This window comes from Molothrus aeneus, chromosome 8, assembly GCF_037042795.1.
Source record: "Molothrus aeneus isolate 106 chromosome 8, BPBGC_Maene_1.0, whole genome shotgun sequence".
NCBI lineage: Eukaryota > Metazoa > Chordata > Aves > Passeriformes > Icteridae > Molothrus > Molothrus aeneus.
Genome location: NC_089653.1, coordinates 23,186,526 through 23,211,487, shown reverse-complemented (window position 1 = coordinate 23,211,487; position 24,962 = coordinate 23,186,526). Strand labels below are relative to the sequence as shown.

The 24,962-nt window shown below is 41.6% G+C and overlaps 1 protein-coding gene across 1 annotated transcript in view; it reads left to right on the top strand.

Moving 5' to 3' along the window:
- The first annotated feature begins 6,471 nt into the window (after nt 1-6,471).
- Nucleotides 6,472-24,962, top strand: part of SLF2 (SMC5-SMC6 complex localization factor 2) — a 30,120-nt gene continuing 11,629 nt past the window's right edge. The window contains exons 1-10 of the mRNA XM_066555045.1: nt 6,472-6,596; nt 12,589-12,632; nt 13,108-13,262; nt 14,472-14,523; nt 15,207-16,336; nt 19,303-19,385; nt 20,358-20,468; nt 20,741-20,908; nt 22,881-22,983; nt 24,421-24,496. Coding sequence (XP_066411142.1) covers nt 6,487-6,596; nt 12,589-12,632; nt 13,108-13,262; nt 14,472-14,523; nt 15,207-16,336; nt 19,303-19,385; nt 20,358-20,468; nt 20,741-20,908; nt 22,881-22,983; nt 24,421-24,496 — 2,032 coding nt within the window. The 5' untranslated portion in view covers nt 6,472-6,486. The remainder of the gene's footprint in view (nt 6,597-12,588; nt 12,633-13,107; nt 13,263-14,471; nt 14,524-15,206; nt 16,337-19,302; nt 19,386-20,357; nt 20,469-20,740; nt 20,909-22,880; nt 22,984-24,420; nt 24,497-24,962) is intronic.

Genomic DNA, 24,962 nt, shown 5'->3' with positions numbered 1-24,962 from the left:
ATTTTTTCCAGGAACCTGTCCCGTGTTCAAGGGCATTCAAGTGTTTCATCCAGAGTCCACACAGTGGCCTGAAATTATGTGGAGTATGTTTGTTAAACTGTTGTGAATTTGGGAGGGATGGTGAGCCCTGGAAAACAGTCAGGGTTAAAAGTTATCTTGAGGAATGGTCTCAGGAATGCATTGATGAACTCACAAGGAATTGCAGTGAGTTAACACAATGCACTGCAAGACTGTCAGATGGAGAGCGACTGTTCAGCAACAGCTCTGCCAGAAATGATCTGCAGGTCACATCAGATCTGAGCTGTGTGTGAGGGGGAACCCCCTCTTCCTCCTGTGGGTGCAGAAGTTTGTCCTGTGGATATGGGGACAGATATTTCTGCTCTAGTGGGGCTCCTGTGGTGAAAGGGTTTGCACTTTGTTCTTCAGGAAAACTGTGAATTTCTTGAGGGAATTCAGAGGAGAGCAATTAGTGGTGTGCTGTAGCAATACTTGATCTTTTTAAGTGGAAAAGGTTCTGGCCAACACCCTGTGCTGTCCAGTTTTGTGCATTTCTAGCAGTGATTTGGCTTTAGACATCCAAGGAAGAGGCTAGGACTCATCCTTCCCATCTGATATGGGCAAGGATGGGGGAGCTGGCTGGAGTGCTAGACTGGGAGGGTGTTCTAAAGCATACAAGGCTCTGGGAAGATGAGATGTGTGCTACACTTGCTGACCTATGCCTGTAAAAAAATTAATGTAACAAGATTGTGTGTTTCTTAATGAAAAGTGAAGTTTAGTTTCAAGAGAACTTATTTTCCTCACTCCCTGTCACATGTTTTACTCAAGTTTTCACACCCTCATGCTTGTGGATTCCAAGACACGTGTCAAAACCCATGAGGACCGCTTGCATAACACTAAGGATGTGATGCTGGCTTTCAAATCCTTGTTACATATTTTGGGTTCCTCTTGATGATGCTAGATCTAGTTTTTGAGCTGGTTTGAACCAATTTTTAGCGTGTAATTTGCTTAAGAAATCCAAGTTATTGCAGTGAATTTGTCTCCCTAAAAATCTTGCTTCTTCCTCCATAGGTCTTAGACAAGGTGGCCACAACCTTTCCTGCTAACATCTCTCTTCTGCTTTTACAAAGCCTGTTCCTCTCTCACCAAGCTGTGATGATGCCTTTTCCTCACTGAAGTAACAGCTGTGAGGCTCCCTGGCTTCTAGGTGAATTGGCTGGTCCTGCAGACTTATCTGGTTACTAAATAAAAAGCCCTTTAAAGAAGATTTGCTAGGGCATGCCACTTTTGATATATAGCCTTCCATTTGTTCACTCACAGACATGGAACTTAGATTAAAAGTAGTAGAAAGTCAGTGTAAGGGGGTTTACTGAGTGATTGCATGTCTAGCTTTTGAAATATAACAGTGTTGCCTCATTTTGGCCAGACATCACATGTCCTGTCTGCTTACCTCTGATGGAGGTTGTGACTCTTATTCCCCTGTCCCAGCAGGCATTTCTCTGTTAATTATTCTGAAAGCTGAGCAGCCCCTAGCTTCATCAGAACTCTGATTGTGAAAGAATTATAATATTTAAGGCTGATTCAGGAATCCCCTCAATCTTTGCAAAAGAAATATCTTTGAAAGAGCTTGGTCACAGCATAACATGTAAATTGAAGAAGATAAGAGAGGTCTGGCAACTTGGTTAGCCAACTGAACCTACCAACTAAAATTTTTGTTGCTTGTTAAGCAGAGAGCAACATCTTGTAATGAATAAGAAGCCTGACTAGGCCAATATTCAAGCAGCAATCATTTTATTATTTAATATGGTAAAGTATGAGCAATACAGCACTGGGTACAGAGGGGGAAGTTTTCCCTCCAACTGCACACCCATAGTTGAGGGTTACAGGTATTTATAGGGGTACTCATCAGCTTTTTCAGCAGTTTCTATTTCCAATTTTTACTCATCAGCAATTTTTATTCCAAATTATTACATCACAATTCTATACAGTATTGTGATTTTAGTTTCTCTCAGGATGTATCTCAAAAGGAGTATCCCAGATGGTGGCAGTCCAGTTTCCAAAAGAAGAAAGACAAATCCCATCTGGTGGAGTCCAGCTCCCCAGATGTGGGTCCACCTTTTAATTGCAGAGACTATAAATCTATATAAATCTAACAACAGTGATGTCCAGCTTCCCTTTGGTCGAAACCATAAGTCCTTGAGGTGATGTTCATCTTCCTTTCTCAAGCTGTTTTTCTCTGCTTCAATAAGGCGTGAGATAAGCATATTTCCTTTATATACATTCCAAAGCTATAGTTTCAAGGATATAAGTAATATTCTAAATTATACTTCAAAAGGTTATTATTGCAGAGCTCTTTATGGATTAAATGCAAGCAAAAAGCAACATCCTTAACACTTTAATTCCAATGCTCTTAAATCAACCAGGGTTAATTGCAAACAAAAGATAGGTTCAAAGGCCTTTTTCCATGCTTTATTTTCCTCAGTTATTATTAGAATTCACAGCTCTCCCATTGTCGGTGTCTGCACATTTTGCACTCACAAATACACACGTCGCCTGTTTGTACCTGACATGAAACACAGCTTTGTATTTCACAATCTTCATGTTGTGGAGGAAAGGCCAGAGAAACAGTTATAAGCTGCTGAAGGAAAGCCCTTTTCATTGCCTGCTAGCAGTGGATTGTCCCTCATCTTTTCTTTTCGTGTTTGACCTTTGTGTCAAGAACGATTAATCTTTACAGAAACAATTAGTGATTAACAGGAAGTTTACCCAGAGGCAGCCTCCATGGAAAGGGAGCATCAAGGACAGGAATTAGCTTTGGTGAATGTTAACATCATGGATGTCTGCTGAAGAAGCCACAGGTGAAGGCCATTTCCATTTTTAATTTGCTTAAGCTATAAACCAGACTTTTCCTTGTAGTCATGACAAAGGAATTTTGTGTGTGTGGTTACATGGCTATTGCCAATGAAACTTTAAGTATTGAGAGACCTGGAACTCACAACTTTGAAATACTTGAATAAATAAAAGGTAGGGAATAGAACAGATGGAATTCAACTGACCTAGACTGATTTGAAGTTTTCCATGAAAATGGTTGTGGGAATAGGTATGAGTGTCAGGAGAACCATTAGTGTTAGTTAAAGTGAGCAAACTATGTACTGATTGGTAAATGTATATTAATGGAGTAGAATTATTATGTAGAGACAGATATTTTCTACACACTGTGTCCCCTTGACATATCAGTGCAGTGCTGCCAGCTTTTTGTCCAGTCAAAAAAAGGAACTAGTGTGAGAGTTGAGTTCCACATTACTATTCCCTGGGTGAAGCAGGCTCTGAAAAACACATATACTTCACAACCTTGAGATACAAACCCTCTCCCCTGATTGAACTGTTATTGCAATTGAAAGTGGTACCATAAATATTCTCTCCAGATGTTTACCTAAAGCCAAGTTTAGTCTGCTCCATGAGCTGCATGTCAAGATATCAGTGTCTGCTTGGTAAAGGAGGTGTAAATTGGTTCCTGCAACACACAGCAGGGAGTGTCTGATCTGATAACATCTGGGAACTAGTGAGAAAGGGAATCTTTTCTCCAGAAAGATGGAAGGAAAGGAAACCAGGAATGCCAAGAAATAAATGTCTGTATCTGAACTCTGCTGTAATTTGTGGCTGTGCTGAAACCACACAGCAAATTGGTGATGAAGGGAACAAAGAGCAGCTGAGGCAATCCCAGGCAGGAGGCTGAGAGTGGAAGTGCCTGAAGAGTACATCACCCTGACGAGTTTACACAGGCTTGGCTCAGACATGTTCATGAGAGGTGCTGCCATGCTCCTGGCTCTGTGCTCAGGTGTATGATTCAGTCAGAGGAAACCAGCCTAAGTCTAAAGAAAACATTATTATTATTCTGGTTTCAAAGTAAGTGTTTTTCACTTAAACCCCCCCCAGCCTGCATAGTGCCCAGCAGTCCCCTTTACATGTGCAGCACAAAGAATAATGGCTGCCTATATCAGAGCACTTCCACGTGACACTGGGCTTTATCCCTTCCATCAGTTCCACAACTTTTTTCAGTATCTGTGTTCTCCCAGGAAAAACAATGAAAATCTTTAAACATTTCCTTTCTCTTTCTGAGCATTGACCCTGAAGCCAGTGGCACATCAGCATCAGTGTGTATCTGAGAAAACCACTGTGATCAGCTTTTCCTTTCCTACTTGGTAAGGATGAGTGATGGCATGTGTGTGACTCTTGATAGAATAACTGAATTTTCTGTCTGGATAATGATCTGCTATTAGTAAGCAGACTGCAACAATTTATAAAAAGGTATGCTAATAAATATTGGTTGATCTGTTTCCACACAGACTGGGTCCTGTATTGGGGAAAAAGTAATTTACAACACTTAATCTCAAGGGGGTAACTTATGACAATACCAGTCTTTGCTCTTACCTGCCACTCCCTGTGGTTCCTTAGCAAAATCTTCCTTTTCCAGCCTCACTACTTGTGTTTACTTTTATTCTTGTACTTACAGTTATAGGAGAGTTGCACAGTCCTCTGCCACTTCAGAAATGCATCCTACTTCCCATGATAAACAGCTTCACCTTGCCGTCACCAGTGCTGGAATTGGATGTTCTGTTGAAGCTGCTCTGTATCCAACTCCTTGGTTGTCTTTTAGAAACTCTTTAAGGTGACTTAACTGTAGAAATGCCTCTATGTCTATTGCCATTTTTCATGGTTAAAGTATTAAACTTGAATGACAAAGCAAATGTTTATAGGACTTCAATTTCACCTGCTCCTTCAATGTGTTATAAATATTTCTGGAATTCCTGGATAACACTGGGCATGAAGCTTGAACACTTTATTAATGGTGTTTCATATATACACTACTGTCTTTTCAAACAAGTCTATATAACAGCAAGTCAAACTATTCTTCATTTGTTGCTCAACGAAGTTACACCCAGCATAAACATAGATTTATTATAGTGTTGTGCATAGTGGGTCTAGAAGTGTGTTGTCAAACAGTGGGATCCACTCCAGAAAACAAAATAGTCATAGGTGGTCCCTGGGCAGAAAGCTTGCAGCTGAGGGCAGAACTTGTGCAGGAGGGGCTCAAGCAAGGAAGAAGCAAGGTGCATGTTGTGATGGCAGCCAGTGTTTTATGCTTTTGGGGCTGGGTTTAACACATCAGAAATTACAAGGCTCAAAGCTTTTGAAAAACAGAAACTGAAGGATGGGCATGTTGAAAGGGGGTGGGGTGCATAGCACAGGGCAGACTCAGATATTTGGGTGTTCAAGAAATATTTTCTTATTTTGTCCTGTGCTTCCCTTTCTGTGTTACTGTTACTTCTGCTTTGCAGCCTCTCCGTAGGCCAGCCTAAGGTAGAGTGTGAGAAGAGACGTGGGGTGGGTCACTCCTTTACATTTGAGTCAGCTGTGTCCTGTGTTTCTGAATCCAAGAAAAACACCAAGAAAACAGTGGCTTTGTTGGTGTTTTTCCACTCTTGGGCAAAGTGCTAAACAAAACCTCCAACAAAACCCCCAACGCATATGTAAAAAGAATATTTCCTATCTGTGCAATGCCTGCTTTGAACTGCTAAAGCAACTTTTTGATACTGCTAGTTTTTACAGACTAAATATGTGAATTTACACAGAATATTACAGATAGCAGTACTGGCATTCTCTAAGCTGGCAGGTCTGCTTCTTCAGTTGCCTAGTCCAAGATTTTGTCCAAAATATTTGCCAGGTGGTGGTGCAGGACACGGGATTCCACTCAGGATGCCTTTTCCGGGGGAAGTCCAGGCGCAGAGGGAATCTTGCATATCAGGCTGAGGACGGGCAGGCACAGGGTTTAGTGGTGATTTTGAAGAAGTTACTCCCATTCCAACTTTTTAGCCTCCCCACCTTGTCTCGCAGCTCTGGAAGTGGATGCGCAGCCTGGATCTCCTTCCAGCCGCAGTGCAAGCCGCATGGGCTGCGGCTCGGTGGCGATCCGGGCCGCTTTGCTCACAGGACGCTTCCGCTCGTGGCCGAAACGCGCGGAGTGTCCCCGCCCGGAATGTCGCGTCCCCGCCCGGGACACCGGGGGAACACCGGGAGCGCCCCGGGAGCGGCGGGGGCGGGGCCCGTCCTGAACGCACCAATCAGAGAGCGGCAGCGCGGGCGGGGGACCGGCACGAGATCAAGGCGCCAAACAACCCTTCCTCCCTCGGACACGGAACGGCGCTCCCGCCCTGCGCTCCGCAGCAGCCAATCACAGCTACGATCCGGCTGCACGTCCCGCCCCCCGCCGGAAAGAAACCAATGGAAGACGCAGCTGCTGCAGGCGTTCAGCCAATCAGAGTCTGCGCCCATTGAAAAAGGAAGAGCGGAGCCCGTTAGCTACCGCCCGTAACCTGCGGCCGCGCTGGGCGTTCCGGCCGTCTGGGGCGTTCGAGCCGCGCTCCTGGCGATGCTGCCGGCGGCGGCCGCTCCCCTCCTCCGCTCGGGCCCCGCCGTGCCGCCCGTGCCATGACCCGACCACTCGGCGAGGGGCTGCCGTCTCCGGGCCCGCCCTTCGCCATGTCCCGCCGCCATGTTACGCCGGCGGCCGCGGGCAGAGAGGCGGCCCAGGACTGCAGGTACGGGCGGGGCGCGGGAGAGGAGCGGTCGCAGTCGTCGCAGGGCACCGAGCCCGCCTAGTGGGACGCCCCGGCTGCCGGTGTGCGCTGCGCTGCCCAGGGTGGGTGGCGGGGGTCGGCTCGGTGGGGGTTACCGGGAGCTCCCCGGGAGCATCGCCGGGAGCCTGCCCCGGTGTTGCAGCCGCCGAGGGGCCCGGCCGGGGCCTCCCCATCGGAACCGGCTCGTGGTGCCGCTGTTCGTTGGCCAGGGGGTCTGGCAGCGTCCCGGAGTCTTGAGGGGAGTGTCCAGCAGAGTTCAGGCTGGCATTCCCAGCGCATCCTTCAGGATGCCGGGGCCGTCCCCCCTGTGCCCTCCCAGCCCTGCCCGGGCGTTACCCAGCCCACCTGCGCAGCCCGACGGCTCCAGCGGTTCGGTCTAACCGAGAACTTGGGCTGTCGGTTCAGCTCCCGAACCTGCTCCGGCCGGGACCTGCTCCTAACGGTGCTGGGGGACACTGCCCCGGGAAAACACGGGCTGTCAGTGACAGCCTTAAATAGTGTGTTTTTAGGCTTGACAAACTTGTCTGCTAACTAGCAATTCAAATTCTGCCAAAGATTTGAGGTTTTTCAGAGGCTGCTGTACTGTTTCTTGCAGAAAGAGACAAGTCATAATTTTCTTATGCTGTTAGTAGCACTTTACTTTGTTCAGATCCTCTGTTTTGATGGCACTGTCATTTAAATGAAAGGGACAGGGTAAACGTTTGTAGCCTGCTCTGCGGCCACGGGAGCCGGACAAATGCCGGCTAGCCGCTCCCGGTGTGTGGCCGGAGGGGGCCACAACCCGGCCACTCCCGGGTTCTCTTCGAAAACCTCGGGTAGTGGTGCCGTCTGCGGCGTGGGTGGTGCAGGTGAGAGTGTAGCTATGAAGTCCCGAGATAAAGGAAGGAGAGACTGGACACTCGTATGGATGCCAAGGAGATTTACTTCCCAGACGGGACCAGGGACGGGTGTCAGAGGGGAAGGGCTTGGGGAGGCACTGATAAAGGGAGTGGGCGTGATAGCAGGAGACACGAGGTGAGCAATAAACGAAGCTCAGGGGAGGAACGCGGGACACAACTGGACCAGTGAGCATCACATAGGGGAGGGAAGGGGCTCTGGAGGCAAATCATACATCGAGTAAGGGATGATTTTCACGGAAAATTCTCGTGAAAAATAAAGGGAGGGGGGTGGTAATAAATGATACAGAGGAAGTGGGCAGCACCAGGAGGGAGGAGATAAACTTATAAGGGCATAAAGGGAAGGATCAAGGGGTCACATCGAGGGACAAGCCATTGGCAGGAAAACAAGGGGTAAACAGGGAGAAACCATGGTGAGGGGGAGCCGAGAACCAAACCATATCTTTAACTTATAAAAGGGATAACCAGCTTTACAACCAAACTCATATAAACATTTTAAAACACATGACGCCGCAAACATTCACTGTTTCAATCTTACTTTTTGCATAAGAAAGTGAATTGAAACTGCAATTTCAGTTTTGTTGCAGTTGTCTGAAAGACTGAATTTTTCTATGTGAGTTTCTGTTTTGGCTGGTTTTGTTGTGTTTTTCTTTGGTTTTGGGTGTTTGTTTGGTTTTGCTCTTTTTACAGAGCTTTCCAAGATGCTCTATGTTGTCAAAGATGTAGTAGCTTTTTGTAGTTTATTCCTACGTTATGAGAATGTGCTATCTCGGAGCTATTGCTAGTGTTTCCAATACAACTTTTTAAAAGGGTTGTTTTAATCCAGCCAGAGATAACCACGAATATGGCTGTAAACAGTAACAGCTTTTACGAAATGCTTAGGGGGTTGTTTTTTAAGACAAATGAAAGTATTTCCTCCTTCCCTCTTCCATGCAGGCTGTGTCCTTAGTTTTGAAAGGCCTGGAAGGTCTGTTAGGTTCATCTCCTGGTCATGCAGCTTTTTTCTGTTGTTGGGTCGGATAATGTATTTATGGGTTTTGCATTTTCTTTTGGATTTTTAGTGGTCTCCTTGGTGTCCTAGTCAAGCTGAGATTTCACAAAATATGATGTGATAATTTTTATTTGGGATAAAAGGTCTTGCTGAATTTATATATATTGCTGAAAAGTGTTAACCAGAGCTGTATAGTGGTTCAGGAAGATAAACAACTGTGATTTTCATGTTAGCAAAAGAGTGAAACACAGTAGCCTTCAACTAAAGGGTGGAGATTCTCCTGTGAACTGTTTGTGAACAGTTATGGCCCCATTCACATAGAAAATCACATTTCTCCTTGTACTTTCACATGTATGTAAAAGGCAAGTTGTATGGCCCAATTCTTTTTCACGTTCTTCCTTGTACTGTATTGAATTCTTTCTTTTTTTCTTTTCTCCACCCTTTGCTTTTGTCTGAAGTTTCTACTACACTTCCTTGTCTGAGACACCATGCAGAACTTTGGCTGGACAGTTCCTTGCACTTCAAAAAGCAGAGTTACAAACTCAGAGGAGAAAATATTGGTGGATTAGCACTTCCAAACAAGCTGCCTAAGACAAATCACTCGCCATGTCTTCATTCAAATTAAACTTGAGGGAGAAGGGAAGTGCCTTCACTCCTTGTTGTTTTGCATAATTATGGGATAAACAGAAATTCTGTTACAAAGCTCTTGGATTTATAATAAAAGACAGCAAAAAGAACACTATGGGAAGGACAGAAGCAGTCATTTGGAATCAATGGCTGTGGAAACAAGGACAGGGATGGCAGAAGGCCTTGGGTTTTGGTTTTGTTACAAGCTGCCCCCAAAGGCCGGAGTAACTGAGGTTCTTGTTAATTGGTCCCTTGGGGCAGATTAGAGGGAAAGAACACTGAATACCTGGTGTTTATATATATGCCCACATAGGATTTATTTTATGATGATTTGGTTGCAATGGAAATGAGGTATGTAGCCATTTTGGTTGTTATCTCTAGTAATATGACAATATAAAAATATAAAGAAACCACTTAAGGAAATATATAAGGAAAAGAGAGAAAAAGCAAGGATAGGAGTAGATTGCAGAGGTATCAGCACCATGGACCCAGTGATGAGATTTGATTGTTGCAATTCCAATGTCTGCTGGGCAAAGTGGAACTTGCAGTCTTGATCAGTCAGGGATGTGGGAAGGCCCCAAAATGCAGAGTTCAGTGGGTTAAAGGGTGTTCGGGTGGGAATGCCCAGGTACCTCCCTTGGAGAGGGTGAATTTAACACTCTCTGTTGCAAGGTCCCAGAAATGAGTCTGGGGGCACTTCGGGGGTCTTTGATGGTTTATGACCACATCTTTGACCAGTGTTTCTCACATAATGTTTTCTCACATTATGCCTTATCAGAAGGGATAAATACCTTCAGCCTACGTGTGAATATGCCAATACCTCCCCCTGGGTGGGGGGTGCTGTTTTGCACCTGAGCCAGTTGTGTAAGGGAGGACATTGGTGTGATAAAAAGCATTTTCCCACCCCCACAGGGTCTGTGCCTTATCGTCCTTGTCCCTTGTCTGGCTCAAGCCTCAGCTTGTTTTGTCGTGGTCGTGCTCCGGATGTGGGCGTACACCCTCTTCTGTCTTGGGCACATCAGAGGTTTCAACACCACACATAAAAACCCTCTCCTTCCCCCCTTCCATTGAGGGGTGCAAACCTGGGCCTCAGCAGTATTGCTTGTTTGAGTCAGTGACCTTTTAACATTTCTGTCCCTCGCCGTTTGCCTGCAAGATTTAGGTGCAGAGAGGAGTGTGGGTGGTAACTGAAGATGAGATGTGGCCTGCCAGCAGTGCTTCGTGTGCAGCTGGGGCTTTAATGGGGAAGAAAGAAGTGTACAGTATCTCAGTTAGAAGAAGAGGAAGGGTTTGGAGGATAGGCAGTGTGGAAAGCTCTGGGCACCGGATTATTTTGCGGCTTGAGAGCAGCCCAAGCAAGCACCGGGTGTGTCCTGAGGAATGCGAGGTGGAGAGGGCTTTGCTGCAAGCAGGTGAGGCCAGTGTGGAGTGCAGGGAGGACTAGGGCAGGAAAACAAATCAGTCAGCAGCAGTTACAGTGAATAAACCTGCATTTAAGTCTTTGGTTCTTCTGCTGAACTGAAATACAGGAATCCTGTGTGCTGAAATTTTTCTCGTATTTAAAAGTAGCTGAGTGATAGAAATAGCAAGAGTTGTTAGGCTGCAGGTTGAACTCTACTTGAACTACAAGCTCTGCTGAGTGAGTCAAAGATGGACTATAGCAAAACCTGGGGCTAACAACCTGAACATTAACAGTTGTTAGACTAGACAATGTTAATGGCTTAAATATTACTTTAAAATTAATAGCTGGAGTGGACAGCCCATAAATAGTGGTACATGAACAGTAACAACCATATTTACAACATGGACCACAGAACCAACTGAAATTCCCCCTGAAACAGCCTAGGAGGGTGTGAATATGACCACAGAGCACTGCTGGGTAGCAAAACAGTGAACCAATGATGACTGACAAGATTCCAGACCGTAAAATCACTATTGGTCTGGACTGGTGGGTAGTTTAGATTGCCCAGGGATTTCTGTTTGTGGTCCCTTTTTTGAGGCACCAGCTTAAGCTACCACTAGGTAACTGATTTATGCCATTAAACTTGTCTAATGGAGTTGAGAGCCTGGTGTCCACAATTTAACACTGTTGCTGTAATATGTGGGAAGAACACACATATTTTGTCCTATGTCAAACTGAGTTGAGATAAGCTGGAGGCAGCCAGTCTTTGACAAGTAGTTTCTCTGCTGTCTTTGGTAAGCCAAACCCAGTTTTGTGCACCCACAGATTCTGATTACAGGTTACTTTTCACCGAGTTACAGTATCTTCAAATATCAGTGCTTGCCAGTATCCTGATTTAAGAAGTATCAGTGCATTATAAACAGCTTTTTGTATTTCTGTAGGTGCTAACAATGCAAATGCTGTGTCAGAAAATGAAAAATTGATGGTTACAATCTTACAGATTCAAAATGAGATCCAAATTAATTTCATTTTTTGAAGTTTGTCATCTTCATATTCTGCACACAGTCCTGATAAAAATAACCACAGTGGGTTCTTCTGGCCTAAACTTCGAATATGGTTACTGAATCTTTGGGGACACAGTCATGTATGGATACTTGTATATGTTAATTTAGTTTCTGGAGTAAGTAGGTTTTGCCTTTGTTATCACTGTTACTCAGGCAACAACAATGTAACTTTGCCTTGGAAGGCACAGAAAGACAACGAAACTTGGAAACCACCTCTGCTGTTCTTGCAACAATGTGAACAATTGTGCTCACATCAATACTTTGTTTGAACTTCCAGACACTTCCAAAGCAGGCACTCAGTATAGCCTTAAAGTCATTAGCAAGCTGTGTGGAGGAAGATGAAGATACCAAATTCAGAGATTGTGATGCGTTTTGTTACTCAAAGTGCACCTTGTTCAGCCAACCTGCCCATTTTTAGAAGTGATGTTCTTCAGTGAAGAATGCCCTGGTGTTCTCATGTCCCACTTGTTTTTGCCAGAGAAAAAACCTCTGATTTCAAGCTAGTAATTACCTGGTAGGTGGCAGTAGGCTGCTCTCTGTTGGAAGCTGGGTGAGATAGATGCTAGCTTGGGTTAGCAGCTCAGAGTGATGGTGGACATGGGGAGGTTGTTAAATGACATCATGTCATCACAATGTGCTGGTGAGGTCTCACCTGGAATCCTGGGTGCAGATGAGGTCAGTCCCATTCAGGACAGCTTTAGTTTAAGGTGGAAAGGTGGTTAAGATTTACCAGGATTATAAAGAAAACAGTTGGAGTGAGGAAACGGACACGTTTAACTTCATTAGCCAAGCAGAGCAAAGGCTAGAAGGTGAAGACAATGATGATGCTTTTTCTGATTTATCAGAAATAAGAGCTGCTGGCACTAAAGAAAATCTGTAGAAGTAATTTGTAGTATTTTAATTATGTAACATTCACTGAATGGGCATTTATTTATTGTTCTTTTATAAAGATAAAATTATGTTTTCTCTTCAGAAACCAGTTGATTACAGAGTTCTTCAAGCCAGTTTTAAGTCCAGGTAAATATGTTTTTTTCTAAGTGGAAGATATTTATATGAATTATAATTATGTTAGCATCCAGAATGATAATCCAATTTCATTCTGTAGTGGAGCAGCAACATAATGAGTATAGCTTACCAAATGTGTCAAAATGACCACATTTAAATTTTTCAAATAATGTAACTGAAAATATCAATTTCCTGTTTTAATTAATTTCTTCAAATAGTGATGTAATTATTATTTAAAGTTCTGTCTCATGCTTATGGCAGATTGTTTATAACAAGTGAAGTTGCATCATAGGTCATGTGATTCTTTGCGTGGCAGTAGCAAAACTGGATGATTAAGTTAGTTAATTTTGGATTATATGTGAGAGAGAGAAAATATCAAGTAATACACTCTAATAGGGTTTGTTGTTTTGTTTTTGGTTAGTTTTTTTTTCCCAATATAGTTTTTGTGAGTAATTGGTCTTTTTTCTCCTACACCATGTCCATAAAGACAGAACTGTGCTGTCCTCACCAGACAAAGGAAATGTAAAAGATGAAGGAATGGGACTGTCTGTCTTATGCACTGAAGGTTTTGAAAGGAGTTCATCTTCTCCAAAGAAGGTCAGAAGAAAAAGATGCCAGACCAAACACCAAATGAGTCCTGTGGTAGGTGTCTTTTGGAAAAGAATTGAGGAAAAGGGACAGTGTGAGCATGTCAGAGAATGGCAGAGTGTGCAGGGCCCTGGGTTTGTTGTAGGCAAAAGTTGTGATTCAGAAACTCCTTGTTGCTGCAGGGTCTCAGGGGCATTCCTTGACCAAAAAGGAAAAGACTGCCTAGCCAGAACAGGGAAAAATGAGAAGTTCCTGGGTGAAAGGAGAGCACTGTTGTCTTATGGAAATAGTTGGGAAGAGAAGAATGACTCTGTGGATCTCACAGACTCTGACAAATGGGTTTCACCTGCAGAAGCTGATATATATTGAAAAGCCTGGGCTGGAAAAATGGCACTGTGAGCACCACATCTCTGTGCTCAAGCCAGATTTCCCCACTGCCCTGCTCTCCTGCATTTAGGTTGTCACTGGAAGCTCTCTGCAGAGAAAGGGAATGGGAGAAACAGAAATTGAAACAATCTAAGCCATATCCTGTAAAAGCATTATAAGGAACAAATGTTTTGTATCAGATGTTTTTAAAGGAGTTATTAAAGGTGGAAATCACTGACCCATTGTGCATATGAATTTTTAAATTTTTAGATTTTTAAAATTTTACACGGCAAGATCAGATTCTTGGTGCTGCCTTTTTCAAATGTAACACCAGTTTATGTTCTTTTCCTATTCCTTTTTAAGTTTTAGGTCATACTTGGGTAAGCTGGTTCTTAATAATTTTACAATCAATGAAAAATCCTGTTTTAAAAGCAGGGTAAATATTCTGGGCTAGATGCAAGCATGGAAATGCAATAGAAATTGTAACTTGAAATTGTATTTTGTAGCAAAAGATGCCTTTATCTTAAATGCCTTATCTTGTGTGTTCTTTCAATGTAGCTTAGGGAGCAGACTGGCAAATTTCTGCTATTTAGAAGTTGCAGTTAAGAGCAGTTCAGATTTATACATTTAAGCCACAGTATTAAGATAGAGATGGGAGTGGTCCTATTACAAATGTAGTTTTTAATTACAGGTCACTTTACAGGTCCTTAATCTGAAGGAAAAAATATATAATTTGAGTTCTGGAGAGATCTTTGCATCTGTGTTTTAAATTTGTCTTGAAAATAGGTCCATTAACATATTTCTGGGGGTGTGTGGAACTAAGTCTTTGCTAGGTTCAACGTTGGTTTTTAAAAGTATACAAGTAATTTTTTTATCTCCCTCTATCTTTATTTTTAGGGATGTCCTGTAAGAAAAAAAATGCCTTTTGGTTCAAGGGAGATTGCCTCAGGTATGTGCATTGCTGTTAATATAGAATTAATTAATTGAATTCATCACTTCATGTCTATTTTTAATGGCTTTTTTCCATGAAATTGTTTTCTATTTTCTTTTACTAAAACAATAATTGCTACTGAATAGCCAATACTATTTCTAATATATGGCTAGTTTGAAGAGTTTTAAAAGTAATTTAGGATTTTAGTGTAAAACACATTGATTGTAACTTAATTAGAATTTGTGATATTTCATTGTCTTAAAACCTTGATCCCAGATTTTTTTATGGTTTCTCTTGTGTTTTGGATAATCCACATTTTCTGTGGTGGTTAATAAATTGTGCCTTTTAGCTTAATCCAGAAAGGATATTCTTGTTGACCCAGCCACTAAATTTAAGCTGTTTGGTTTTTTTTTTGTTTTTTGACCTTTTTAAGCATATAATTTTGTTCAATGGGTGGTAGAATGGAATCTAAAAAGCTTGAGGTAGGTCAGTAGGAAGATAAACTTCAAAAATATAAAAAAAATGAGGGTGGAAACTCATTAGACTCTTTACTGCTCTAGTCCTAGTTGACTTAAAAACAGAAGTCAGTTTTTAAAATGGAGAGCTGTTACATGTTTGTTTTTTAAGACAATTACTGTTACTATTTTGATTTTTTAAAACATGATAATGATGTTTTATCTTTTTTCTCCGACGCTTCATAGATGACCCATCTCAAGCAAGGCTAACTCAGATTTTAGAACATGAGCCATCTTCTCCACAGGCATTTAGAACATCATCTGAGATGGCCTCTGGGGCACCAAAGAGCCCAGCTGTTCCTTCTCACTTCCTTAAGGCATCCTTTGGGTTATCCAAACCAAGAGACTCTCCTGGGAAGAGAAAACACTCTGCCATGAGTGTGGATGTAGATGGTTCAGATGAATCTGAAGTGGACGACCCTGCTTTTAGTAGATCACCAAAATGCAAAAATTGGAGGTGTGGTTTTGTAAAAAATATCTTTTTAAAGTCTCCCCATGATGATGTTCTGCAGCTCAAGGAGCCTGCTACCCTGTCTGGACATGATTTGGCTCTTTCAGAGGATTTCCTCAACTCAAGCAATGAAAAGGAGAAAAGTAATTACTCCACTGTAGGTTTATCATCTTCTTATTCTGCACACAGTGCTAAAAATAACCACATTTCTGTTGTGGATACCAAAGAGAATCAATTGCAGCTGGCTAACTCATGCTTTTTCTTGGAAAAGTCACTTCCCTTTTCTCAGGAAAAAAGTACTGTGTCGCCTTCTCCCCACCACTTCACACAAACAAAAATCATGAAGTCCCCTCTCCAGGTTGCTGGCTTACCTCAGGTATTGGATGTTAGGAAAGAACAAGATAAAAGACCAGAAAGACATGAATGGAATAAAGGACACAGTATTCAACCCAGCAACAGTTTTTCAAATATAGTCCCTGAGATTTCTGAAAATACTCCTGATTGCTGTAGAATGGAAATCTCTGCCAAACTTGGACTGTCCCCAGAGACTGGCAAAAGTGTTCCCCCTTCATTGCCTTTGGAAGAGTCTTTTGTGGACAGCTGCCATGAGTCTTCACAACCCTCAGGAGAAGTGGAAGATAAAAGGAACCTTACACACAAGTCCAAGCTGAGCAGAAAATGGCAAAGCAGCTCTGAGAGTGAGGATGACGTTTTGGAATGCATTCTAGATGATGATGAAGAAGAAGAAGCATTAATGCCACTGCACAAAATGCTTAATTCAAGTCTCAAACCACAGGCAAGAACCCTGGAGGACTCCTTTGACAGTGTTTCTCAAGACACTCTAACTCCATTACTGAAGCTTCATGTAAGTTGACTAAAAACCAGAAAAACACATTCTTTCAAGTATTCTTTTATAGATGTTATGTGCAAGAAAAATAGAGATTTTAGCACAGTGCAGGGCCCAGTGGGTGCTAAGTTATTACCCCATATTTCAAATTTTAGGAGAATGAAATTTTATATAGTAGGGATATACCACCAAAACACAGACAGAGGCCCAGGTGGATGGAGACATCTCATACTCAAAAATAAAATTGCTCCAACCTCACCTGTTCATCTGGCACATACAGACAGCAGCTTGTTTAGGTGTGCCACAGAACTAATTTCTACTATTTAGCTCAGTTTTATAAACAAATAACAAGCTACTTGAGCAGCTAAGATGTCCAGTAGTCTTCTAGTACCTGTTCAGTCAGGGTGTGTGTGACTGGTTGTTAATGGTTACTTTACATTAATTTTAGTCAAAAATGTACCAACACTCAGCCACCTCTTGCTGATTCTCACTATGCCATTAAAGCTATAGCAGAGTATAATGAGATAGCAGATAATCAGCTCTATGTTGTGTTTTTATACGATTTTCTCCCTTATTCATAATGCATGATAATTCAGAATTATTTGCCTGCAAAGCTGTTTACTTGGCTTAAGGGTCCTGTACTGCTGTGCAGTTACAGTGTAGTTGGAGCAGGGATGTGCTTGTTACTGTGCTTGTCCTGGGAATGCCTGAAAGATGGTTTCTGCAGCCAGATTGATTTAGCTCTATCCCTTCTGCTTGTTTTTAGGAGTTCTGTTTTTGCTCTTTCCCCCCCAAAGTTAGGAGGCTACGTTTAGAAAATGCGTGCAGTCTAATGGTTTTGTTTTCCTAGTCAGGTAAGATTTTGATGAGCTGAAGTTAACTGGACGAAATTGATACAGACATTTAGAGATCTGTGTGCTAGACTCCAGTCATATATCCTTACCACAGTCTGTGATTGTCAGAGATCTGAGTGTCAGTAAGTGTGGTGTTTTCTTTGAGGTTGTATTTCATGGAAATTGGAAGTATTTTAGGATTTCAAAAAGCTGAATGAATTCTGATCACAGGGGATAGATGACGTCTTTAAATCCCTGTGTACAGGATATTATGGTGATGTATTGGTGTTTTTAAAATTAGCTCATTTGTTCAATAAGAGCTTGTCAAATAGGTACTGATTTTGAAGTTTTATTGTAAAATGATGTTTTAATAGGGAAGGTCCTGCAGTGGGTCTTAGTGTGGCATTCCTGACAGTTGGTACAGGTTGGGAATGGCTGTATTTAAACAAAGATATTTTGTACTGAGCCTGGCTGGGTTGGAATTAATGTTCTTTATAACAGCTGTATGGTGCTGTGTGTTTCAGGCAAAACCAGTGTTGATAACAGATCAGTCTTCTACCTGTTGTGGAGCTCTACTTGCACAGCATCAAGGCTTTGTCCTCTTCCCATGCTGCCCCCATAGAGCAGACAAAAAGCTGGGAGGGAACAGAGCCTGGAAAACAGACTCTGGATGACCAAAGGGATGTATTCCATGCCACATAATGTCATGCTCAGCAATCAAAAAACCAACGGGGGGATTTGGTCTGGCATGTAGCCACTGCTCAGAGTGTAGCTTGGTATCCCTCTGTTGTCAGACGTGCTGAGTGACTGCCTTTGAATAGCTTTTTCTTTTCTTGCTTATGCCCTTTCCCTTACTAAACTGTTGTTAAGCCATTAATTCTCTTGTCTTTGCTTTTCTTGCTTTTCTTTTCACTGCCCTGCACCACTGGCTGGGGAAATGGCCAAGCTGTGTTGTGGTGCTTAGCTGCTGGCTGGGGTCAGCCCATCACTAGTTTCTAGAGTGGAAAACAAACAGCAGAATACCTGTATAAATTCTCTCTTCTGCCTTCCCTTCTCCTCATGCTTTTCAATCTCTGATAGGTTTATTTGTTGACTGAGTTACTGTCTCCATGGGCAGATGTTGAGCAGCCATAATTATTTAATCTGTTTTTATGATTCTGTAATCAAGAGTGTTAGAGATCAGACTTGTGTGGTTTCATATGTATTTCACAATCTCAGCACACATGACTACCTGATTAATGGTTAAGCCTGATAAACACATGCAGCAAATGCTTGTGGGACATGTGTGTGACCACAACATTTGGCCGGCCTGTTCCTGATAAAATTAATGGCCAAGTAAGACAGAACAGTTTAGAGCAGTCCTAACATTTCCATGACCATGATTTTTGTGTATATCCACATTCTTCTCTCGTAAGAAAGGATGTATGTGTACATTGGAATAAAGGTTTGATTCCCTGTTTGTTCAACAGTTTACTTGGCAGATATTGACCAAATATAAAATAAGCTAAGAAGTCTTGCAGATATCCCACACAAAGACGTGCTGCTTGTTACATTTAAGAGATGACTGAATACCAGGGTGGTGTCAAAAGAGCTGTGCTCATCCAAAGAATGGAATCATGGCCATAAAAGTTTTCAAATCTGTTGTCTGCTACAAGCTGAATGAAAGACTGGCTACTGAAAAACAAGCCGCTAGCAACATTTATTAAAACTTTTTGTGTGTTCTGTTTATTAGTGCCTTAATTTGGTTTTATATTGGGATTTTGATTGGAAATTTTCTTTTGTTTGATTTATTTAGAGATCATTTAGCAAACACTGGAATTTTGCCCTCTAGGGACTCTGAAAATAAAAGAACTAAGTAATTTTTGGAGGTTCTTGTCTCATGCACAAGAATGGGGGTTCCCAGGGTCTCAGTGGATGATAATAATAGTAGAGTTGTGAGGTAAAAGGCTTCTGATGGTAATGCTTATGTAAAATTGTCAAGGGACTGAGAAACTTGAACTGATAATCATCCCGTTTTGCAGGGTCTCCTTTAGGTTTATATCTGCATGTAAAATATCATTAAAATTAGAAGAGGTTTCTATTTTGATTATTGTCTAATAATGAATTCATGGCTTATGGTATTTTTTAAATGTCTTGCTATTTTATTTACAGCTTTCTAAGACTCCTGTTATAAGCAAGGTGTCCTATGTGAACAGCTTAGATCATCTCTTCGAGGAGGATGAAGGAGATAGAAGGTTTGTTTCTTAAAGCTGGTTTGAAAAATGTGGGATGGTGTTGTAGAAGCTTGGATTTGCCTTGTCTCCCCAGAACTGATGGAGTTTGATTAGCAGCAGGCTAAGCTTTGCCTGCTGATGCCACCAACATACAACTGAATGACAGGAACCTACAAGTGTTGTTTAAATGGTAAAAGCTGAATGACAGGCTCCCTCCAAGCAACAAGGAATGATTTGTGCTACATGTGTTTATCCCTGAAGAGCCAGGCTAAATTTACTGATGCCTTCGTTTTAGGTCAGTGAGCCAGCTAGCAGCTGCTGGTCAGGCATGAAATAGAAATATTTATGTAGACTTACTGTAGTAGTTTTTTCAAAGGCATTTGCAGCTCAGTATTGGTTGCCAAATTTTGCAGGCTTTGGATGTCTTGAGTAGTTACACAGGTCAGTGAACAGAACTAATGAGTATTCTTACAAGAGATCTTTTGGGTAGGAAGGGAAATGTGGTTTGTGTTAATGGCAAGTGGTGGTGATGAGTATATGTGTTTAACTGCTTATGTGATTAACTGTTTTGATTAAAGAATTTGACCCTGGTAACTATGGGCTTACTGCCAATGGAGTAGCAGATACTCCTGTAACTAATAGTGTTTAACAAATAAAATACTTGTTTGGTGCTTAGAAAAAAGTAAACATTCAGCCACAAGATCGAAAGTTTTGTTTAATTACAAAAACTTTATCAGAGGTTGGTTGAGTATTTGTGTCTGACAGGCCAGTGATTGATTGTGCTGTTGGAAATTCATTAGGTTTTGGGAAAAAAATACTTTGTGTCTTGGAATGGCAAGATGCTTGGGTTTTACACAGATGCAATGCCTCACATGGTTTTGCTGTGTGTAAATGGCTACTGATTCCAGGGTTCACATTCAGAGCTTTGGTTTTGTTGATTGTGCTGTAAATATTAAATGGTGATGGTATGCTCTGCTGCTGCTGTTATTTCAGGTTAGAGGAAATAGTGAAACGTTTACAGGAAGACATAGAAAGAGAGGACAATGCTTCAGATGGAGAAAAAGAGGACAATGCCAATGGAGATGATCTCCCGGAAGAGCACAGGTCCTTGCAACTCCAAAACCAATGAAATATTGATCTCTGCTTTTCTAGCCTTTTTATCCCTAACCTCTCTCTGTTTCCAACAATTGTTAATATGTTTAATGAGAACCATTTTAAAATCTTTTGGGGTTGGGTGGATTTCCTTGGGTGCAACTGTATTTTGACAATTCAACTTTCACATAAGACTGATGTGTTCATAATCTGCAAATAACTTTCTCAAGCGGGAAATAGCTTCTCAGTGTTTGAGTTGATAAAAGCAATTTTGAATTTTACAGGGCCTTTATGAAGAGATTTTCAGTAGCAACTTATGTCATACCTGACAAACACCCTGGAGAAGATTTATTTGATTTATCAGCTGCTGGGAAAATCTTCACTCAACATAACCTTGACTTGAGGAATTTTCACTTTGTCCCTCAAAATCGTATAGAATATCTGCTTGTGAAGTAAGAATATGCTCTTCACTTTGCTGTGTTTACTTGTACAATTTTCTTGTTATTTTTAGTAGTTTTAATGTACTGTTTAATCTTTGCATGCAAATGAGCTCTGCCTTACTAAATAGGCAAGACTGGTTCCCTTTCCCTGGAATTTTCCTTTCTGAGTTAGCTTTACAGAATAGTAAATTGTAATTTGAAGCTTCCTTCTTTTCTCCTCTGGAATTCTTGAAAAGCCTCTTAAATGAGACATAAGGAAAACCAGCTGTTCTGGCCTCTTCCATATTTCTCCCACACTGGGCTATTGTTGATAACCTTACCAGTTTGTGGGAGACAAAAGCAGAAGTGAAATATTATAATGAACACAAGCTTAACCATGTGCAGACTGAAAGACCTTTGTGGTTACCTGTTTGTGACCTTCTAGTGTTACATTATGTCTGCTGAAAGACTTTTGGTGCTTCCATGCTGGATGGGCCTGGCACTTGGGGCTCCCTCTGATGAGGATTGCAGAGGGTCAGGATCTCTCACATCTGTTAGATTCAGTCACTGAGCCACTGGTGTGTCTCTGTGTACATAAACAACTGCTCTGTAACCCACAGGCATTTCTGCTCTATATTTATGGGGCTGTCGCACTACAAATAGCTGGACAAATACTTGCCTAATGCCACAAGTGAAAATCCTGAAAATTTCTGGGTATTTCATTTGGTATTTTATTCCAAACATGCATTGGAGGAACTGAGAGAGTTCAATTACTCTTCAAGGATTTTTATGTACATGAATATGTGTGGTTGTGGGTGTGAAGAGGTGGAGAGTGACTTCTCATCTCTTGAGGGAATGGTGGTTGTGATACACTCCTTTGGCTTCAGGCCTTTCTGTTAATGTTTTGAAGATCACAAGGGTATGAGCTTCAAAAGCATCTTGTAAATCAGTGACTAGAGGAATGAGGATTACACTGATCATCCCTTGCAGAAGGCAATTATGATTTAATTGCTTATGCATTCAGCCAAGTTGGCAGGGCTGGCACAGACTGGCTGCCCAGTTGGCACATGGAGGTCTTACCAGTCAGGCAGGTAGAGGGTATATGTGGGAGTTAGGACACAGATCTCTCGACAGAGTTACCTGGTTTAGTAGACAGAGAGAACAGAGGAGACTAAAGAATGGTGTAGGGGAAACAGAATATCTTTAGTTCAGCTGCTTATGACATCCCTAACTTTCTAAAGAAGGATAATAGAATATCCTGAGTTGGAAGGGACCCACAAGGATCATCAAGTCCAACTCTTAAGGCAGTGGTCCATATGGGATTTGAACCCATGAGGTTGGTGTTACCAGCACCGTGCTCTGACCAGCTGAACTCACCCTGGTGACTAAAGCTCCAGTGATTCAGTAATAGCAATGGCACACTTTCTGTTATCCCAACAGCTACTGTTTGCACCCCACAAATTTGCACAGTGAGATTAGGCTGTGGGATTTTAATTGCATTAGTTTGCTCTCCAGACCCTTTATTTAAAAGGGCATTTTAAAAATTTTGGAAACAATATTTTTTCTCTCTTATTCTGAAATTGTTGGTAAAGGTCATTGGACAGTTAAAAATCTTATTTAATAGTCTCATTGAGTATAGCAGGCTGTCTGTGTAGTCAGGCACAGTGGTTCACAGTACAGTAGTGTAAATCAATGTTTGTTTGAAACTATTATTCCCTAATAATGCAGATGTTTCCAGACTGTATAGTATGGCTTTATAAAGAGAAAGATAGTTGTTCTAAAGGACATTTGTAAAGTTGATTGCTATTAAAAATCAAGGCTTGATTACTATGACATTTTATATAAGTAATAGCATAAGAATAACACCTCTATTGCATATTCAGATCTTTCTTTGCTGTTGATGATGATCTGAGGGATGAGGAAGTTCTTATGTTTTTGTGAAAGTGATGATGCAACCACTAATCAATTTTTATCCTCTTTCCTTGCCCCCATTTTTCTCTTACAGTTCTAGTATAACACAGCAGCTTTTTTTAGTTGTTAATGGCATTCTAAGTTCTGCTTACCATGATACACCTTGTCCCATAGCAATTCTGAAGTGGCTGTTCCAGGTAAGTCTGTGCTATTCATGTAGTTATCATAACTCTGTGCATGTGTAATATTTTTCCTGGAAGCCAGTTGAAGAACTTTGTGAATCTGTTCCATTAACAACTTTTAAATCAGATATTATTTTCTCTCCTGGGTTCTGATTTGTTCTCCCATCTGAAGTACTTTGATTGTCACTAGGGGTGAAACAATTGAGAGCCTTTTCTCCACACTCTGAGTGAATGCAAAGCTGCATGTCCATGTTCATATATGCTTCTGCATTGAAAAAGGACACAGTAAGTGAGGAAAGGTGCTGTGGGCCACATCATAAGCAAATGCTAATCTTATTTCCTTTCACTCTTAGAAAAACAATACATGCTGCAGTATGCAAAAGTGCAGAGGTACCATTTTCTACATATATAATCTTCTAAATCACCAGTGATACCAGCATTGTCAGATAATTTTCATTTGGAAAAGGTACCTTATGGCTCAGGAAAAAGCCTGGAGTCATTCTCAAAGGAAATGTGGTGACTCTCTCCTTTCAAGATATCTGTGTCAGTCTCTGAATCACCAGGAATTTACGCAGGGCTGTTAGTCACAAAAATGCCTCCCTGCAGTCTCCATTCTGTTATTAATTGCCACATTCTAACTGCACCTGAAACAAAAAAAGAAATCTGGACCACCTGGGAAGTTGCAGCTTCAGTCTGTTGACTGACTTTCTACATTGGCCAAAAGCAAAACATTTTGCTTTTCCATGTCCTTCCCTCCAGCCAGTTAAAAATTGCTTTCCTCCTTTCTGTGAGCTCTGGTGTTCCACTAATAAGGAAGAAGTGTGAGCCAATTAAGATCACTTGCAGAGCAGGAAACTATCCAGCACCTGGGGGAGAAAAAGAAGTTTTTGTTGGGCCAGTGAAGTGCTCCAGGATATCTGAACTGTACTTCATAGTCATGTTTTTGTAGTTAAGAGTTGTGAAAAACCAAGAATTCACTGTTTGGGTTTAGTATTGCATATGTCCAACTTGTCTGTGACTGGAAAAGGGTGTAGTTAACTTTGTTGCCTTCACTCCTGCTCAGGGAGCTCAATTTGATCACAGATACAAATGGGCTCCAAAGGGATATGTGATACTTTGTATTCTCTTAACCCTCAGAACTTGTTTATAAACCAACGTGGGGTTACAGCATTCTGATACTGTAAATAATTAATTTTACAGTATTCATATCATCTTTGCAGTGCTTGAAATAATCAATGTTCACAGTATTCTGTTCTCATTGGTGTATCTTGCTTTAGAGGCTTTGGGGTTAGGTTTTTTGTTTGTTTGTTTTTTAATCTGTTACTCATTTTACTCTGCTGGGAAGTTTGGTGTTGTTTTTGTTCTGGTTTGATGTGGGGTTTTTTTTCTAATTAAAAGAAAATGATGCCATCATGCAGCTTGGTTTTTGATGCATAGCTTCTCTGTTCACAGATGATGTCTATTCATCCTGACCATTGTGTTTCCACCAAGATCTTGGACAGATTGATGGAGTTATCACTAAAAAACTGTAAGCATTTGAAGGATGGAAAACTGACCACCTGAGTGAAAGCACTTCTCCTCTCATCAGCTTAGAAAAGTGTTAGTGAGGAAGTAAAAGGCACTAGTTCTGTTGGGTGATTTTTGGCTTGAATTTAGGCTCTAGTTTTACTAATGTAATGCAGAAATGGGGCTGACCTTCACTGAGTGTGTGCAACCTGTATCACAGTATATGGTCCTGGCACATACCTCCAAAGTAGCGCATCCAGTACAGAGCCTTTAAACTCACTCCTGGTGTTTCACAAATAGAATTAACCTGAAGAGAAGCTCAGTCTGCTCAAAAGTTTGCCCTCCTTTCCATCTTTTACTTTGGATGATGCAGACATTTGTAGCTTAAGCATTGCAAGATGTTTTTCACATTGTCATTCCCAGTATGTAGCACTTCATGATTTCTTTTCCAGATAAATGACAAAAATGAAGTGATTCATACACCTGCA